This window comes from Pelobates fuscus, chromosome 8, assembly GCF_036172605.1.
Source record: "Pelobates fuscus isolate aPelFus1 chromosome 8, aPelFus1.pri, whole genome shotgun sequence".
Lineage (NCBI taxonomy): Eukaryota > Metazoa > Chordata > Amphibia > Anura > Pelobatidae > Pelobates > Pelobates fuscus.
In genome coordinates, this window is record NC_086324.1 from 103,471,722 (window position 1) to 103,492,082 (window position 20,361).

The following is a 20,361-nucleotide window of genomic DNA, read 5'->3' on the forward strand; positions in this document are numbered from 1 at the left end:
CAGATGTTGAATTATGTTAAGGTATTTTTTTTTTATCTTTAATCTTAATACATAATGTATTAGCCAGTGAAAACACTGTTATTTGAGTGACAGAAATATATTGCTAATGCCAGTGTTATGTTGAGAGCCTTAGGTGTGGAACTACAAATATCCTGAGAGACTGCACACACCAGTGGATGAGGGTCAGTATTTAAAGATGTAAGGGTCAGAGGTCAGATAGAAACCTCCAATATAAGATGGCCAATAATAGTGTCCAGTGCTAGTTGTTGTATTCCTAATATAGAGGATTAAATGGAGCTGTATTTTGATGCAACCTCCATTGTACCATAATTTGGTGAAAAAAAAGAGTGTATCGTACTATGCTGTTATGAATGATATTAAAATCCAGAAGACTAGGAAGGAAGACTGGAACATCTTTTAACACGCCAGCATGGTAAATGAGTCTTCCCGAAAGTTGGTATGAATAATATTGGTTTATTTAAAAACAACCAAGAGTAGTGGTAGGGATAAGTAAAAGGAAGCAAAAAATATAGATGACGTTTAATATAATAAGATAATAAAAAAAGATTAACATATCTGGCAAAATCAAGATAACTTTAATATATGATAACCAGATAAAATCAGTTGAAAAATAAGGCCACATCAGTTCTATTATATATTTTTTTTTAACAACTTGTATTTTATTGTGATTTCTAACACACACACACACACACAAGTATGTATATATATATATATATATAAACAAATTCGGAGTCTGGCACTCTACCTTACTTGCTTTTCTCTTCAAAATGCCTTGGTGCTGCAGAGCGTTGTTATGTAGAGAATAATGATTCAGAGCACTCCAAAGGGATTGGTGAAAAAATACTTTATCTGTGTGGAAAGATCGACGTTTCGACCCGCAGGTCTTTATCAAGATAACATCACATACAAACTAGTGTTCTTATATAACCATGGTAATTAACAGGAAATTACTTACCCCAATGTGACCGTGATGCCCCATCACCATGTGTAGCCATTGTGTGGTGATTAAAATGTGGCGTGTAGCGTGCGTAGCCCAGTGATGACGTAAGCAGTGTGTGTCCAATGAAAATTGTGAAGAAATGTCATGTGTCTATGGTAACAGCCGTTGCGGGCGCATGCGTAAAGACGTGAGGCGCGGAGAATCGCACAGTGATGACGTAGACTGTATATGTCCAATAGAGAGTGTGAAAGAGCGTTGTGTATCTATGACAACAACCTTTGCGTGCGCATGCGTGGAACAATGAAACACGGAACATTTAAAATCAAGGAAGACAATCTAACAACTATTAATGAATGAAAACGTAGATACAGAAGGTATGGATTAGTCTAAATCTAGACCACAGATGCATGTCTAATGAGTTAACGTGGCATATATGCCGCTTCTAAAAGTTATGGAATAGCGTCCTGTAGCCATGGGAACCAGTTTGGCGTGTGCCTGCGTAAAGAGATGAGTGAATCTCAAAGGGACCTAGAGAACTATGATGTGTATGTACAAAGCATGTGCTAGGAATGTATGATCCTGTGTGGATCAATGATATGTGTAAGAGTAGTAATGAATCTAGTGAGTGTGACCATTGTGAAAGTAGTGAGAAACATAAAGGTACAGAAAGGGGAAAAAAGGGAGTGTGTGGAGTACACGCGTATATAGGGACCTAAAGAATGCAAAGCATAAAAACGTAAGCTGAAATGTGAGTGAAAGAGGAATACCATTAAGTGACCCCAGAGAGGGTAAAAGAAAGAATATATAATGTAACCCGTGATGGTAGGTGTATATACATATGTACAAGGTGTAGAGGTCTCAAAATACTAGGTGTAAACCATCTGTAACAATGCGCTGTATAGCATACAGGTATAGGCTATAGATCAATGTGTTGCTCTGTGTATATCATGAGGATGAGCATGAGAATAAAAGAATAATAAAAAATGATAAAGAGAAAATGATGAAAAATAGAGATTATTCTTTCTTATTTTTCCTATGGCTAGACAGGAGAGACACCATTTAGCGATTGTCCAGAAAAGAGTGAAAAGAAATATATTCGTTGAGGCCTCTGGGGTGAACTGTGTCCAGCGTCTTTATCCAGTACGTTTCGCGTTGGAGCAGACTTTTGGAGCGATCGCCACCTCTGGACAGTGGGGGGATATGGTCGATGGCGATGAATTTCAACGTCGGGAGTCGATGGTTAGCTTCTAGAAAGTGTTTGGCCACCGGTTTCTCCGTTTTACCGTCTCTAAATGCGGTCATGATGCCTGAGCGGTGTCCCCTCATTCTGTCTCGTAGTGTAAGGTCCGTCTTCCCCACATAGTAGAGGCCGCAGGGGCATGAGATTAAATAAACAACGTGATCCGTAAGGCAGGTGATGTGATGTCTGATGAGGTATCGTTTACCTGAATGAGGGTGGACGAATGATGGTCCTGCAAGCATGTGTCCACATGTGACACAGTTGGTGCATTTCTTTTCACTCTTTTCTGGACAATCGCTAAATGGTGTCTCTCCTGTCTAGCCATAGGAAAAATAAGAAAGAATAATCTCTATTTTTCATCATTTTCTCTTTATCATTTTTTATTATTCTTTTATTCTCATGCTCATCCTCATGATATACACAGAGCAACACATTGATCTATAGCCTATACCTGTATGCCATACAGCGCATTGTTACAGATGGTTTACACCTAGTATTTTGAGACCTCTACACCTTGTACATATGTATATACACCTACCATCACGGGTTACATTATATATTCTTTCTTTTACCCTCTCTGGGGTCACTTAATGGTATTCCTCTTTCACTCACATTTCAGCTTACGTTTTTATGCTTTGCATTCTTTAGGTCCCTATATACGCGTGTACTCCACACACTCCCTTTTTTCCCCTTTCTGTACCTTTATGTTTCTCACTACTTTCACAATGGTCACACTCACTAGATTCATTACTACTCTTACACATATCATTGATCCACACAGGATCATACATTCCTAGCACATGCTTTGTACATACACATCATATTTCTCTAGGTCCCTTTGAGATTCACTCATCTCTTTACGCAGGCACACGCCAAACTGGTTCCCATGGCTACAGGACGCTATTCCATAACTTTTAGAAGCGGCATATATGCCACGTTAACTCATTAGACATGCATCTGTGGTCTAGATTTAGACTAATCCATACCGACTGTATCTACGTTTTCATTCATTAATAGTTGTTAGATTGTCTTCCTTGATTTTAAATGTTCCGTGTTTCATTGTTCCACGCATGCGCACGCAAAGGTTGTTGTCATAGATACACAACGCTCTTTCACACTCTCTATTGGACATATACAGTCTACGTCATCACTGTGCGATTCTCCGCGCCTCACGTCTTTACGCATGCGCCCGCAACGGCTGTTACCATAGACACATGACATTTCTTCACAATTTTCATTGGACACACACTGCTTACGTCATCACTGGGCTACGCACGCTACACGCCACATTTTAATCACCACACAATGGCTACACATGGTGATGGGGCATCACGGTCACATTGGGGTAAGTAATTTCCTGTTAATTACCATGGTTATATAAGAACACTAGTTTGTATGTGATGTTATCTTGATAAAGACCTGCGGGTCGAAACGTCGATCTTTCCACACAGATAAAGTATTTTTTCACCAATCCCTTTGGAGTGCTCTGAATCATTATTCTCGCTCTCTCTCTCTCTCTATATATATATATATATACATATATATATATATATATATATATATATATATATATATATATATATATATATATATAATGTACATTGCACATTCCCACATCTCCAACACTCTGGATATGTTTTGTGTAATCTAATTGGGGGCATAGACCTGCATAGGAGTAATTTTTAGTGCATTAGTGCACCTAGTGAACCACCTTAGTTCATTAGTGGCTTTTCACCACTTTTTCTCTGGAAATATTTTACCCATGTCTGTCTCCCACCTTTGCACACATACAATGTCCTGAGTTTGGAAGTGTTGTGCTGACAAAGTGTTGAGTAGGAGCTTTGTTTTATTCGTAGAAATACTCCAGGTGCTTCTATGAGGGAAGTGAAATTATGTGTTTCTGCTAATTGCGACCAGTCCCTGAGCAAGACATATCTGGCCACAAGCTAAGCCACAGGTAAATATAGATCCCTGGTCTGCATTTTTCTAGTAAGGAAGGATAGGGGTTCAATTTATTACCCTCCAGTAAAGATCAGCTTGAGTGAAGCCAAATTATGTCCAGTGAGTTAAATTTAAACTAGGAGTAAGAAGAGTCAGGGCCTCCAGGGGATCCCAACGTGGCACATAGGACTTTACTCCACATGCAGCCATTACGTGGTGCTAAGCAGAAATGGTGTGCATAGTAGTAGGAAGTAGGTCAGACTGCTTTTTCCCAAACTTTTCAGGTGCCACGTGTATCCTAAAAGCGATATCGGAGACATCAGTTGTATTTTTAAAATACCGCCAATAAGTGAGCTATAGTCCATTATGAGATGAAGACTATAATGTTTTAGTACATAAATGCTATCTTTGTCATATTTAAATAAATTATTGAAAAGATCAGATTTGAATATTGAAACTGATATCATGTGTAATTTTTAAGAAGAGAAAACAAGCATGACTTTGAACCATTATGTTGGGATGTTAGGATGCTAGGAATTGTGTTGAGTAAAAGCTTTGGTATACACCTCTCAATATGAACTTTCATTTTGCCTGTCAAACAAAGCAAATAAATAATATTATAATTATACAAGAGAACTTACTGTTTTTTTGAATCCACCACATCAACTACCTCAGTTGTATCAGTCATTTCAAGTAACAACCGTAAACATGATGTATGGCCGTTAATAACTATGGGAAAAATGATCATGCCTTATCAGTTCAGATTCATAGATATAATAATTAAAATTACAGCAATAAAATGATCAAAGTTCAACACAAAACATAGGGGTTTATTCACTTAATATAGCTAACTATTGCAAGATGTCATCCAGTTTGCAAGACAAAGCTGTTTTTTTAAACCTTTTGCTCTCCAAGGTCAAGAAAAAGTGCCCCTTCCCTGTTACGAACCTTTCCCAAAAACTCCCTTGCCCCCAGAACATCACCTTGCTGAGGCCCACTCTCAACTACTTAGAATTGAATGATTATCAATATGCTAATGTGCCAGTGGTTAAACAAGCCATTGGCAGATATGTGCAATATGTGCAAAATGCATGTTTATGTCTGCTGTGTAATTGGAGAGCAATGCATCTGTTTACAGAGAATAGTATTGTACAGTGCTGCGGATTTTGTTGGTGCTATATAAATAATAATAATAATAATAATAGTAGTAAAGGGCAAATATATATCTACTTCAGATACTGGAGCCATAGCAACAACACTCAGATGAGGGAGGGAAAGCTTAATTTGGTGTATGTAATTCTAGTGAGTACATTCATGTACTCTGAGTTATAATGTCTCTTGAACAGTATGAGAGGTGGAGGAGGCAGAATTTACTGACCATAGTATGGCAGTAAAATTTGTTTCTTCATCGAGGGATGCTGGAGTAGAATGTAAGATAAACGAGACAAAGTAAAATAGAAATGTTTTTATTATTATTTAAAATAAATTATTACATGTATTAAAGCTTGTGTGTGTATTTTTCTTAGTGCGCATACATATACTATAAAAACATTTTCGTGTTGTCTCTTTTGGCTTACACTTGCCTATTGGAGTGGCCATGTTAAGTCCTCTTTGGTCAGAAGCATACCTCTACTGATCTAAAACCATGCAGGTAATCAAGAGCTGTTGTGTTATAAACAATCCTATTTCCTATGTAACTACAGAGTTTCTCAAAATGCGCTTCCAAGGTTTAGGTATACAAATTGTGCATAATCTTAGCTTTCAACCAGAGGACTAATAATGGATGCCCACACAGAGCAGCGTAAACCAGGAGATGGTCTATGAGGGAGTTAAATTAAATATATTTATTACAAAATAATTTGCAAAGAGGTTATATTACATGCAATCTTTTCTTTAAAGTAATACAAAGAAAGTATGCCAGTTTTCCCTTAATGGGCTAAATTGCATATTGCAATACTTTGTAATGTAAAACTACATTTAGCTCATGCAGACACTGAAGACAAGGAGTTAACAGTGAGGGAGGGAGGGTTGACTGCAAATTGAATATTAAGGGGCCTCTTCTTACAAAACATGCATACAACAACTTTAACAGCATTCTCCCCTCTGCAAACTGACACCCTAGGCCAGGGGAAGGCAAACTTTTAGTAGTACTGTGCCAAAAAAAAAGATTTTGAAGACCAGATCTTATTTTTTTATATCTAGGTGTGTATGTTGCCATATTCTGCTTGTGTAAAACAAAAGAGGACGGTGGTTGCGCACACAATTAATTATATCCTTAGTGTAAAATTAGATCCCTAGGTTCTGTAAACATAAAAGACCATCATAGGGTAATACATCTCAGACTAAATAAAATATTAAAAAACTTGGAAAACTCACAATATTTAGAGCCTTTCTGAGTTGGCTCTAAACTTTTAAAGCAGATTTGTCAGTCTGGTGCAGGTAATGAAATGCAGGTCCCTTGGAAAACATCAAAGGTCTTCTTTATATAAAAATCAGGAACCAGGATCACCAGATGGGTAAAAGGTACATACTTTAATTAGAAAATAATAAAAATAAAGCACAACGCGTTTCGACCTAATACAGTAGGTCTTCCTCAGGTGCATAACATAAGATAGTCCAACATCATTCTTATATAGCATACATAATAAGTATAATTACTAATAAGCATTAACAGGTGTGGAGTCCGTCCTCAAATCCATATATGGAGTGTTTCCGGCGAAAATTGCAGTGTTTATACCTCCTCCAAGATGGCCGCCGTATAATGTTGTCCATAGGGATGCGCGCGACCTTCCAAAGATGGCCGCGCGTCATTGCCGTGTAGATGTGTGTCAGTATTTCCGGTTTCGCTTTACTCCGGTCACATGGTACGGCTTCCGATCATGTGACACCGGGGAGGGCGTGGATATGTAATTGCACATACGGCCGTGTCATAGAAGTAGGGGAGTGTTAATCTTATCACTCCAAGTTCGTATTTTTAGTCCATTTTACATAGAAATCAAAGGAGGAAGAGAAGAAAAGATATAAACAAAGATCAAATCTACATATAAAATATCCACATTAGTATATATTAAGAGAACAAATTTCTTGCATCTAAAAGGAATAATAAATGATGCTAAAAGTATAAGCACCATATATAAATATAATAAAATATATAGTAATAATATCACACTAATACGGGGAAATTATAAAATTTAACCTATTTCAAAATCAATGTTTAAGCCCTTTGGGCATAATGTTTGAAGCTCAAATATCCAATTTGATTCTTTTTTATTTAGATTCATAGCACTATTACCACCTCTCCTATAATTTTGTATTTTATGAATTGCTGTGAATTGTAGTTCTTTAGGATTAGAATTGTGTCTTTCTAAAAAGTGGCTGGATACACTATGATTTAAAAACCCAATTTTTATATTCCTGATGTGTTCATAAATTCTAGTTTTTAGCGGTCTTGAGGTTTTTCCTACGTACTGTAAGCTGCATGTACATTGTAATAAATAGATAACATTAGTAGACTCACATGAAATAAAAGAGTTGATGTTAAAAGTTTTTTTAGTTATGTTTGAAATAAAATCAACTTTTTTTTTTTTTGGATATATGAGTATTTCTGCAGGCATAACAGTTGCCGCAATGATAAAAACCTTTATGAGTTTTCTGACCACTTTGTTAAAAAATTAGAATTTTCATTTTCATTTTCTTTATCTACATAGTTTGAGGTTAAAATTTGCTTAAAATTTCTTGCCCCTCTAAAAATAAACTTTGGTTTATCCCCTAAAAATTCACGCATTTCATGTTCTTGTTGTAAAATGTGCCAGTTTTTATTCACAATTCTTTTTAGTGTGCCAACATTACTACAATAATTACAAATAAGTAGGATTTGTTTATTCTTATCTTTTTTTTTTTTTTTTTTTTTTTTTTTAAATTCTTTATTTTTATTGTGCATAGAAGTACATAACGTCCTGCATTGTCACAACAACGGATGCAGGAACATGCAAAAGTCACAATGAAAACTGGTACATAAAGTTTTGAGATATGCAATGTATTGCTTTGTTCCATTACGTTATATCTGCACATTTTTATAATAAAGGTAAGATACGAGAGGTAACAGTTCCCATTTTCATGGGAAAGCTATCGAACTTGTTAGAAATGCATATGATAATACAGGCTGAAATAGGTTAAGTCCGACTATGCGAAGGCAACAAGTGTTATCGGGGTTTATTAGGTAGGCAGACATTAACAGCGTCAGGTAGGCTGGGGTAAGATTGGGTAACCTAACCATCTTTAGTGTAATCCGTGGCTTAGTATCTGCTGGGTACCCTTCCCAGGGGTGGAGTATGTTCAAGATGCTATTCGTAGGGGTATTGGTAGAGATTGCCTGTCCGCCCTGAACATGGGTTTATCCTCCTTTGTGAGAGGGGAGTCGGCTAGTTAAGCTGGTGGGCTTTGGGATTTATGCCTCCAAGGGAGGTAGCTCGCTAGGGCCATTCCGGTCACTATCCTACCAATTGTATAACTTATGCTCTTGTCGTGCTGTGACAAAAAAAAAAAAAAAAAAAAAGGGCAGTTAGTAACTTGAGTTTACTTATCTGGCATGTGAACATGAGGAGTGGTAAATGAAATCTCCATATTTTAAATTAAAAGTAAAAATAAAGTAAATTAAATGATTGCGTACATGGCTAAAATAACAAGATGAGAATAACAAGATAGGAGTACCACTGGGTTATATTGGTCAAGCTACCTCCCAGCTTACACCATAACTGTATAGACAAGATGTCCGGCATATGTCTCATTTTGTGAGAGGACAAGAAATATCCCAGAGCTTTGCGTTTTCAGGCTTAATGTACGCACCGTATGTTACTCTGTAGGGCCTGGGAGTGAGTGATTGAGTCCCTATAGGTTGTGGACATAACATCTTGTCGAGAGTGCATGGTGCGAAGTAGATAGAAGTAGTATCAGGTCGTTAAACTGATGGGCCCTCCTGTGACAGTGTATCGGGCTTTAGATGGTAGTAAACCTCGTCTAGTGGCCTGCTAGAGGAAGGGGAAGTCCCCTTGGCGTTCTGCTTCGAGTCTGGGTAAGGCTTTCGCTTCTAAGCGTACGTCGACCTTTAGGCCAGGTAGGTTACCTCTGGCCAAAGGATGCTATATGGGTAGGTTCATGGTTAGGTCTGCTGTAGGATCCAAAGTATGCAAGTCAGGCTGCTTCAAGTGCATGAGGGGGTTATTGCAGGCAAAATAAAAGGGCGATGTCAGGGAGGGGTTAATATGTGTACCCCGACTCTTAGCCTTAGCCCAGAGAGTTAGGCTATACTGTTTGCTTTTAACTGCAGGGCGGCTGAGTGTGTGAGTGTGGCTACTGAAGCCGGGAAGACATTTAGCTGGCTGAGGGCAGTGGGTTACACGCTGGCTCTGTTAGACTGTATTGTAAGCCTAGTTAGTCGGGGGATCTAGCATTAATAGAAGAGTGAGACATTAAAGACATAAAAAAACGATAAGTCCAGGTATAGCAAATTTAAACTGAATTGGGAGCACAATGTCTATTGAAGCTCACTGGCAATGACCCCCTCCGGGTCCGGCTGCGTCCGTCGTTGTGTCTGCATCTCGTGGGCACGTCCCCTGGCTAGTATCGGTGTAGTGCCAAAGCTCGCCGAGGTAAGTGGGCAAAATCGGTTGAAGGTAAAGGGAGAGGTGTGATTGTTCCAAACAAGAAACAGTACTGTCTTAGTAAGGGATGTGCTGTGGAGGGTGCAAGGCCTGTGTCGGGTTTCTGCCCTCCTATGTCATCGATGGGCCATGTAGAAAAGTTCAGGGCCTGTTCGGGTTAGTGATGGGGTGTGGGTAGGGAAGTGAGCAATACGGGGCCGTACATAAAATCAGGTCGGGAGATTTTTGCAATTCGGGTACCTGTGTCTCGCCGTGGCTTTCAAGTATCCGCCAGGTGTCGGGTTACCCGCTGTGCCTTGTAGGCAGTGGAGGACGAAGCTTTGGTGGATGCGGGTTGAAATGCTCTAATGTTGGTAACATCCCAGTTGTGATAGGGTTTTGGTATCTGGTCGGTAGTGGCTTGTTCCTGTTGCGGTTGCAGGCCCAACGCTGTCAGCACTGAGTCCATTTCCGAGGGGTCGGTTACCCGTGTTGTTGCGCCCTTGTGTGTGATGATCAAGCTTTTGGGGAATGCCCAGCGATATGGGATCGAGTTCTGGCGGAGAATGGTGGTTAGGGGTTTCAGGAGGCTTCTCCATATCAGTGTGGGCCTAGAAAGGTCCTGGAAGAACGCCAGGTCGGCTGTTTCAAAGAAGTGTGATGCCTTCCCCCTTACCGCTGCCATGAAGGTTGCTTGGCCTGATCGTGTCAGGAATTGAAGGATGACATCTCTCGGTGCCTCTGCAGGGGCTTTGGCAGCTCTCGGGATCCGATAGACCCCTTCTGTCGGGACCATTTTAGCCTGTTGCGGTGTGAGTATAAAGCTGAGGAGTCGTCCGATATATCCAGGTAAGTCGGCCTGGGTCACACTCTCAGGGACCCCTCTTATCTTTATGTTTCGGCTTCTGTGTCGGTCCTCCTCCGCATCCATGCGGGTGGTGAGCCGGAGCTGGTTGCGGTGTAGCTCTGCGTTTTGGGCCTCTAGTTGTAAGCACCGTGCATTGAGGTCTTTTGAGTCCGCCTCTGTCTTCTTTACTCGCCCTTCCACTGTATGAATCTCTTCCCTCAGTGTCGCTATGTCCGCTGCGAAGAGGGTGCGGATGTGGCACAGGAGGGCTTTTATGTCCCCCTTGGTGGAGGGCAGTTCATTATCCTCATCCGAGGATGTGCTGTGTAAACCCCCTGCGCCGGGGAATTCATCCAGCTCATCAAGGATCTGTTCTCCGGAGGAGGCCGAAGCCGTGTCGCCATCTTGAATTGGCGCGGGAACCGCTGCGGCCTTCGCAGGGCGGAGGAGAAAGGCTTCGATATCGTGAGCCCCCGCCGGTTTTACAGCCCCTCGGTTTTTGGACTTCTTGCCCATCTTCAGGTGACTAGTTTGTCTTCAATATGAATTAGTTTCGGTCTATTAATTAGAGTTTTGTAAGCTTTTAGCCGCGGAGCTCTGTTGATGCACGTCTGCTTCAGTCGGCTGTTGGCTCCGCCCCCCGTATTCTTATCTTTTTTATCTTTACTCTTATAATTTAATAACTGTGGTCTGTTTAAATCACCAATATTATTAACATCCTGTTGGAGATCCTTTTCACAGTATCCTTTTTGTACAAATTGTTTGTTTAAAAATAACGATTGGGAATTAAAATCTTTTTTGTCTGTACAGTTTTTTCTAATGCGTAAGAACTGGCCTTTTGGGATATTTTTAATCCATGGATCATAGTGGCAACTACTTGTTTCAATAAAACTATTTACATCCACTTGTTTGAAGAAGGTACGTGTTTTCAGTTGTTGGTCAGAAATAAAAATGTTCAATTCTAAAAAATCAATAGTATTAGGACTAACATTTTTAGTCAATTTAATTAGAGTTAAGATATTTAAAACAAGAATTAAAATCTGCCTCAGTTCCTTTCCAAATAATAAAAATATCGTCTATATAGCGTCTGTATAGGGCCAAGTTTGCACCCCAGCCATGCTCCTGAAAAATAAATAAATGTTCCCAATAAGACATAAATAGGTTAGCGTAGCTGGGGGCAAGCTTGGTCCCCATAGTAGTACCTTTGATCTGAAGATAAAAATATTATTTAAAATCATCTGAATGCCTTTGATAATAAAATCATTTTGTGTACTTAAAAACTCTTTAGATTGTTCTAAGAAGAAAGTAGTTGCCTCAATACCTTTGGAGTGTTCGATAATGGTGTATAGACTAGGAACATCACACGTAATTAATAAATAATCTTCTTCGCATTTTAGTTCTTCTAAAATCTTTAAAAGGTTCATTGAGTCTTGTAAATGTGAGGGGCGCATTTTGACTAACGGTTGTAGATAATAATCAATAGATTGAGATAACGGTGATAGGAGTGAATCTATCCCAGAGACTATGGGTCTGCCTGGTGGATTCTCCAAATTTTTGTGTGTTTTGGGCAGAATATAAAGAACCGGTATTTTCGGGTATTGTACCTGAAGGAACGAAAATTCATTTTTGTCCAGTACATTATTTTCCACACCTGTTTTAAGGAAATTCTCATATTCTATTTTAATATCGGAAATATTTTATTTCCCAATCGTTGTTTTTAAAGAAACAATTTGTACAAAAAGGATACTGTGAAAAGGATCTCCAACAGGATATTAATAATATTGGTGATTTAAACAGACCACAGTTATTAAATTATAAGAGTAAAGATAAAAATTATCAGAATAAACAAATCCCACTTATTTTTAATTATTGTAGTAACGTTTTAACGTTTTAAGCAAATTTTAACCTCAAACTATGTAGATAAAGAAAATAAAAATGAAAATTCTAATTTTTTTAACAAAGTGGTCAGAAACTCAAAAAGGTTTTTATCATTGCGGCAACTGTTATGCCTGCAGAAATACTCATATGTCCAAAAAAAAGAAAGTTGATTTTATTTCAAACATAACTAAAAAAACTTTTTTTTTTTTTTTCATTCTTTATTTTGATTGTGCAACAAGGTTAACACATGGGCCCGCAGTGCCACAACGGCAATTGCTGGCTATTCAATGCATACAATGTTGTAATATAAGCTTGAGATGCACATTTTGATAGTTTAACTGGTCATTTCAAAACATATTATAGGATAGATAATGGTTATTAGTGGGAAACAGCTGCATATGGACTCGTTAACAGTAGTCTTCGTTATTTATAATGCAATGTTTTGAATTAATAAATCATAGCATGTAAGTAATATATTAAAAGTGTGAAGCTGGTGGGTATAATTATGGAACTTCCTTGAGTGTGGGCGACTTAAGGTCGGGATGTGAGTTGACCTCTGTCTGGGGGGTGAGCGGGAATACTGTCATGCTTTTCTTCAGCCTCGGAGTGGCTGCCTGGGGATGGCAACTGTTACTGCCTTTCAAGCAGTCACTGCTCAGGATAGTTATGTGACTTGTCGCTTAGCTTTACGCTGCTGCCGCGCGCCCAGGCTCATCACGCTCGGCAGACGTTATATTACGTCCGTTCGTATTGTACGACTTACTTTATGTCCCTTATTGTCTACTCCGTTACATCCACATTCTCGCATCCCTTCCCCCAGTGCAGTGGTCGCTCTCACTCCTTTATGCCCTGTCCCCATTTGTCACTAGCCCTCCCCCTGTCTGTGAGGTGGTGTTGTGCCTATTTACGTTCATGTGCCCTATTCTTTTTCTTTCATTTGGTCGCCTGTGTGTGAGTTGCTGTGCTGTGAGCCCACTGCCCAGTGTAGTCTAAGGGGGATATTTTGTTCCCTCCTCCAGTGTTTCTCAGAAGGGTGGCCATGGTTCCCAGTGGAGTAGGCTATCTGTTTGGGTCTAGTGTGCATCTTTAGCTGCTTAGGGGCTGTCGTGCGCCCGGGTCTGCTGTCCCGTGTACCCTATTGGTATAGAGTCTGCTCACTCCCTCCCCGTGCTGTGTCCCTCTCATTGCTCCTCTCGCTGGTGAACTTGCCCGTCCCCGCCTTTCCCCACGTCTCCGTCAGGGGCCGTGTGGTGGAAGTGTTGGGTCTGAGGTGTCCGGTACAGTGTGGCTACCCTTGCAATGTCAATTGATGCGCCTCTGAACAAAATACATTTTAAATTGAGAGGGAGTAAACAAACTAGAAAGAGAGGTAAATAATAATAATAAAAAAAAAAAAAAAGGAAGAGTGATAACCAATTGGGGTAATTGTCAAGATAGACACCTGGGGGCCCGTAAAGAGCTTAGTGCACCCAAGCGTCTCCAACCTGCCAGGTAGGCTGGCGTATGTTCAGCTCTCTAGCGTGTTAACAGTCCTATGGAGGGTTCTGTGGACGTGGCCTTCTCTGTGCCCCTGTTCCCTCTGAGCCTCTCTCCTGTGCTGCTTTGTCACTGGTGGTGCTGGGGGTCTTGCCTCTCTCCTGTCCAGGGAGTCCGGGCTGAGGGAGTCGGAGCTCCTGAAGGAAGTTTGTGGGGTCTTCCTCTGCTGAAAGCGAAAGAACTCTGTCCCCGTGTGGCACTACCAGCGTGCCAGACGCCCCCCATCTGTATCTAATGCCGCGGTCTCTCAGCTGTCGTGTGATTGGCATGAATCTTCTTCTTTCTAGCAGCGTTGCAAAAGGTAAGTCATCAAATACCTTGATGTGAAGGTTATCTACCGTGGTGGTGGGCGTCTTCCTCGTTTGGGCCATAATTGCCGCTTTTACCGCTATGTCTCGGGTAAGTGCGATAATGTCCCTGGGGGCGTCCGCGGGGGCGGCCACGGCCTTCCGGATCCTGAATGCCGCTGTAATTGGCCATGTTTCGCCATTTTTCTTTGCTCCCATCGCGGTCGCCATCTTGTTGGTAAACTCTAGTAAGGCTTCTGGGCCTATTGTTTCTGGTGCGCCGCAGATTCGAACATTTCTTTTGCGGTGCCTGGCTTCCATCGCGGTCACCGTGCGGGTAAGTCGTAGGAGTTGCTGGTTCAGGGAGGCGACTTGGGTTTGGGTCTCTGCAATGAGAGTGTCTCTGTCCCCTTCCCTAGTCTCCACTGCTCCCAGGCGCGCTGTGACTCCGGTTATCTCAGACCGCACCACGTCTAGGTCCGACTTCCAGACCCTCCGTAGGTCTAGCAGCAGCTTTTTAATATCGCCTTTTGTAGAGGGCGAGTCATCAGAGTCGGAGTCTTCCATCCGGTACACTGCGTTGGTGGTCTGTGTGGTCGGGGGGCCCCTTTCTTGGGCCGATGCCTCTGAGTCACTGGAGTTTTGGTCGTCACCCTGCGCCATCTTAGGTTGTAACTGCTTTTGCGGCCTATTGAAAGACCGTCTGATGTCGGGCGTGTATGAGCCCTCCAGGCAGGTTATTTTCTTATTTTTTCGCCCCATCTTGACGTCGGGGTTATCTGGATCAGTATTAGGCTGGTTTTCTTGATCTTTTTCTGTAAATTCGTGGCAGTTTGTCGGTATAAACAGTGTGTTCAGCCGGAGCTCCACACCAACACGTCTTATCTGCTGCTCGGCTAGCCACGCCCCCCACTAAAAAAAACTTTTAACATCAACTCTTTTATTTCATGTGAGTCTACTAATGTTATCTATTTATTACAATGTACATGCAGCTTACAGTAGGTAGGAAAAACCTCAAGACCGCTAAAAACTAGAATTTATGAACACATCAGGAATATAAAAATTGGGTTTTTAAATCATAGTGTATCCAGCCACTTTTTAGAAAGACACAATTCTAATCCTAAAGAACTACAATTCACAGCAATTCATAAAATACAAAATTATTGGAGGGGGGGGGGGGCCGGGCCGGGCCGCCGAGCTGAGCGGTCGCAGGACAGCTCGGCTCCTGCAAACAGAGGCACAAATAGCCTGAAAATCGTGATTTCTGGGGAGATTTACCGGCTAATAACTGCGACCCTCGACGGAACCGGTCTACCTGGGCTGAGGAGAGGCTTGCTCTCGAAGCTTTAGTCCCTCGGAGGATGGGGCCCGCTGCAACAGGCGGGACCTATGCTGGCGGTGAGTGAAGCGGACGGCCGCCGCAACACTATCCTGCCCGACGGAGCCCGACAAGCGTGGAATACCTGCGGGCCAGGTCCCGTTCCCCCACCTCTGGACCAGGGGGGTGATCCCGGTCCAAGCTACGCTAAGCTATGCAGAACTCTGTGGAAGCACTGACATGCAGACCTGAGACCAGCGTACATGTGGAGACCATGTGCGCAGGACCTGCAATCTGGAGCACAGGGCGATCGGCAGCCACGACCTGATCTTGCACACGGGGTAATAAACGACAGAACCCGTCAGTACATCGGATCTGCCTACGACCCAGCGGTTCCTGCGAACCTCGACTAACAAGACGCATCCCCGCACTTGAGACCTCACAAAGCCTACTGTAACGCAACAAGACTGCTCAACGACGGGCGGAACAGGCCAAAGAATCCAACCATGACCCACCAGAGAAGGAACCCCGAGGGGACACCAACCTTGCCATGCGGATGATTCCAGCACCCGAGAGACTCACACACAGCGCCAGCAGCTCAGCAGAGCAGGCATCGGGTGAGCACTGATGAATCTACACACAGAGGCTTAGACTCCACTTCCAAGCACCGGAGGGGGCTCCTGAGCAGCGGAACAGTACGGACTCTCGGGGCACCGAGTTGTATTGCCCTACTGACTCTCTCTGCCTAATCCCTTCTGCAGCTATCTAAGCAGAGACGGGCGATCTCCACAGAACTCTCGTTATACGTATAGCTATAATGTTTTTGCTAGTTGCATGTACTCCTAATCTATGCTTGATATTAATATGTTTTCACATACCCACTAGCTTGCCCCTAGACAGCATGCAACTCGTGGGGACTTTTACACATAACGTAGCCTGCTCATATGCTTTTCCTTAATTTAAGGTTGCCACATCAGGCTTCAGGCGACTTACATAGTCAGGCGACGGAGGATCACTCCCACATGAGACACACCACTACGGGAATCACCTGTTTGGTATGGGATAAATGTTGTCTCCTGAAAATGCAATGCCACGCAACCTCCACCTCAAGCACGCCACCTAATGCCAAACGCATGACTAGCCCAGTTTTTACATTCACACACTACCACTGAATCATAGCCTGCTACTCTGCTGACTACATATCACAATAGGATGTTTTTCATGTTTAGTATATGACCAGACCTAGTAGTATAATCTTAACCTATCAGCGTTGACGCAGAATCTCTATATGTATAAGCAACCTCTATGTCATAGATTACCGTCATAGCAATATAACTACAATCTGATGTGTGACTAGTTGAGTTAAACGCAATTTTAGCTTAGCATGTTATACCATAATGCGATACTTATTAGCTTCTTATCTTTATGTAATATAAAAAAAAAAGTGCATTGTCTATCTACTACCCACTGTAACTAATGTTTAGAAATCAACGTATGGAATGCCGTTGGGGTATCATATGTATGCCTGTAACCATTATAAGCACTGCAAAAATAAAGAATAAAAAAAAAAAAAAAAAACATTCTTGGAGAGGTGGTAATAATGCTATGAATCTAAATAAAAAAGAATCAAATTGGATATTTGAGCTTCAAACATTATGCCCAAAGGGCTTAAACATTGATTTTGAAATAGGTTCAATTTTATACTATATATTTATATCAATATTATTACTATATATTTTATTATATTTATTTATGGTGCTTATACTTTTGGTATCATTTTTTATTCCTTTTAGATGCAAGACATTTGTTCTCTTAATATATACTAATGTGGATATTTTATATGTAGATTTGATCTTTGTTTATATATTTTCTTCTCTTCCTCCTTTGATTTCTATGTAAAATGGACTAAAAATACGAACTTGGAGTGATAAGATTAACACTCCCCTCCTTCTATGACACGGCCGTATGTGCAATTACATATCCACGCCCTCCCCGGTGTCACATGATCGGAAGACGTACCATGTGACTGGAGTTAAGCGAAACCGGAAATACTGACACACATCTACACGGCAATGACGCGCGGCCATCTTTGGAAGGTCGCGCGCATCCCTATGGACAACATTATACGGCGGCCATCTTGGAGGAGGTATAAACACTGCAATTTTCGCCGGAAACACTCCATATATGGATTTGAGGACGGACTCCACACCTGTTAATGCTTATTAGTAATTATACTTATTATGTATGCTATATAAGAATGATGTTGGACTATCTTATGTTATGCACCTGAGGAAGACCTACTGTATTAGGTCGAAACGCGTTGTGCTTTATTTTTATTATTTTCTAATTAAAGTATGTACCTTTTACCCATCTGGTGATCCTGGTTCCTGATTTTTATACCAATGATGTTTTCCAAGGGACCTGCATTTCATTGCCTGCACCAAACTGACAAATCTGCTTTAAAAGTTTAGAGCCAACTCAGAAAGGCTCTAAATATTGTGAGTTTTCCAAGTTTTTTAATATTTTATTCAGTCTGAGATGTATTACCCTATGATGGTCTTTTATGTTTACAGAACCTAGGGATCTCATTTTACACTAAGGATATCATTCATTGTGTGCGCAACCACCGTCCTCTTTTGTTTTATCCTTGTGCGTAAGTGTTATATAGTGACTATACACTTGAGTGTTTTTTTGTGTGTGCTGCACTGGTTTTATATATGATATTTTATAATAATTCTTAGCGCCATCCTTTATCTCTGTTTTTTATTCATATTCTGCTTGTGTTATTTATGGATGCTATAAATGTTTTGTAGCATTGTCTTTGTGTGCATGTGGGTTGTTATATTACACTACACTATTGTGTATGATACCTATGATTGCTATTTATGATGGCTGCTTGTGTAATTTATCACATGACAAGAGGCTTCATATTTTGCATAACTTTCTTTACTTTATGCCTCCAGCAGCACAAGTCAATCAGAAAAATCTTTAAACCAATCAGTAACAGGCATCACATCCATATATAAAGCCCTGACAGATCCATGACTTCCTCTTTCTTTGCTGCTTACCAGCCAAGGCACAGGTCAGAGTATTTTGCTCCAAACTGTTTTACTGATATTGCAAATTGTCATTAGTTAAATATGTATTGCTTAACATTCAGTTTGCTCCAAACTGTTATTTTATTAATATTGCTAGGGTTCCTTTAGTTAGACACCTTATGCTAGACATTCAGTTTTAATCCAAACTGGTTTTCTGGATATTGCAATGGTCACTTTAATTAAACTTTATAACTTGACTTTCAGTTTGCTCCAACTGTTTTTTTTAATATTGCTATGGTCACTTTAGTTAGATTTTTAAAGCTAGACATTCAGTTTTGCTCCAAACTGTTTCTGGATATGCATGACCACTTTAGTTAAACTTTATTAGCTTGTCCTGCATCTTGACCTAAACGGTTTTCATTATTTTGCACTTGCCTTCCATTTGGACTTGTATAGTGTGATATTCCCCCCCTGTTACCCTTCCCCCGAACTAACCCTGTATTTTCTGCTTTATTAGCCTATTTGGTTTTCTGTTGCTGGCACCTTTTTTTTCCTATGCTTTACTCTGGTCTCGCACGGATCGCAGCATTTTCCGTGATCGCGTCGTTTTACCGCGAGCACGCTTTTTTCACTGGTGCTGGGACTTCGGGGCAGGTCTCTGGGGGTTGGGGGTGTAGGGGGGACTCTGTTCCATACCGTCAGTATCCTCGATCGCGGGTCGCACGGTGCTTTTGTGCATGAATGGCGGCCATCTTGAATCTCGCGGCACTCGCGAGATTCACGTCGGCCATGTTGTTTAGCCAGTTTGTGATTCCCACGAACTGGCAGCTAGATCTGTACTGTTTAAAATATTTTTCCTACAAAATAAAAGTTTTACAAGTACTTTTGAGCTCAATACTAATACATATCATGGGCAATAAAGGTTTTATATGTACCTTTTCTGGAAGATTATAAATGCACTATTCACTGTGGCATGTGAAATAAAAGTTTTATATGCAACTGCATGAATATGTAGGATTGATCCCTGCTGTGTGCATATAGTGGATGCAGTACTCATGTCTGCTGGCAGTTTTGCTCTATTCTGTTCTATACAATTGTCATGTTGAATAACAGTTTTATTGTTATAAATAAAAGTTTTATATGTAACTCTGGAGGATTATGAATGGACTGTCCCCTGCTGTGGGCATATATATGGACGCATTGCTCTATCTTCTGGCAGGGAACCTAAATAGAACTTACTCAGCTCCCTACTCCCACTGGACCTCACAACCACTGGATGCACTCCTTCCCCACAGGGATACACCTCCCAGGACACAATAGTGGAGGCACATAACGGAGTGATTAACAGGGGTGACCCCCCTTACGCTGGGTGACCCCCAAGCATGGCAGACACCTCTCCAAAGTGACATTGTGGTACAGGGGTGAACCCCCTTATGCTGGGTGAACCCCAAGTGAATCTTATTCCGGTACTAGTGACACGCCCTAGGACGGGCTCATATCCACGTACGATCTGTTACTATATGCACAGACCGGGACACACTGGATACATGTATATCGACAGAGCCAATGTCCCGACATTGCAGACCGCTCATCCCGGTCTTACTGAGGGTGTCCTCATTCTCAGACCACTCCCCGGATCCTGCGAAAGTAGTACTGATTGATCGAAATTCTGTGTG

At 41.2% G+C, this 20,361-nt stretch overlaps 1 protein-coding gene across 2 annotated transcripts in view; it reads right to left on the minus strand.

Annotated features, from left to right (window-relative positions):
• The window catches only part of ANKRD44 (ankyrin repeat domain 44), a 724,718-nt gene that overhangs the window by 203,149 nt on the left and 501,208 nt on the right, over positions 1-20,361 (minus strand). For both annotated transcript variants that reach the window (XM_063430205.1, XM_063430204.1), the window contains exon 19: positions 4,784-4,871. In XM_063430205.1, the coding sequence (XP_063286275.1) occupies positions 4,784-4,871 (88 nt within the window). The remainder of the gene's footprint in view (positions 1-4,783; positions 4,872-20,361) is intronic.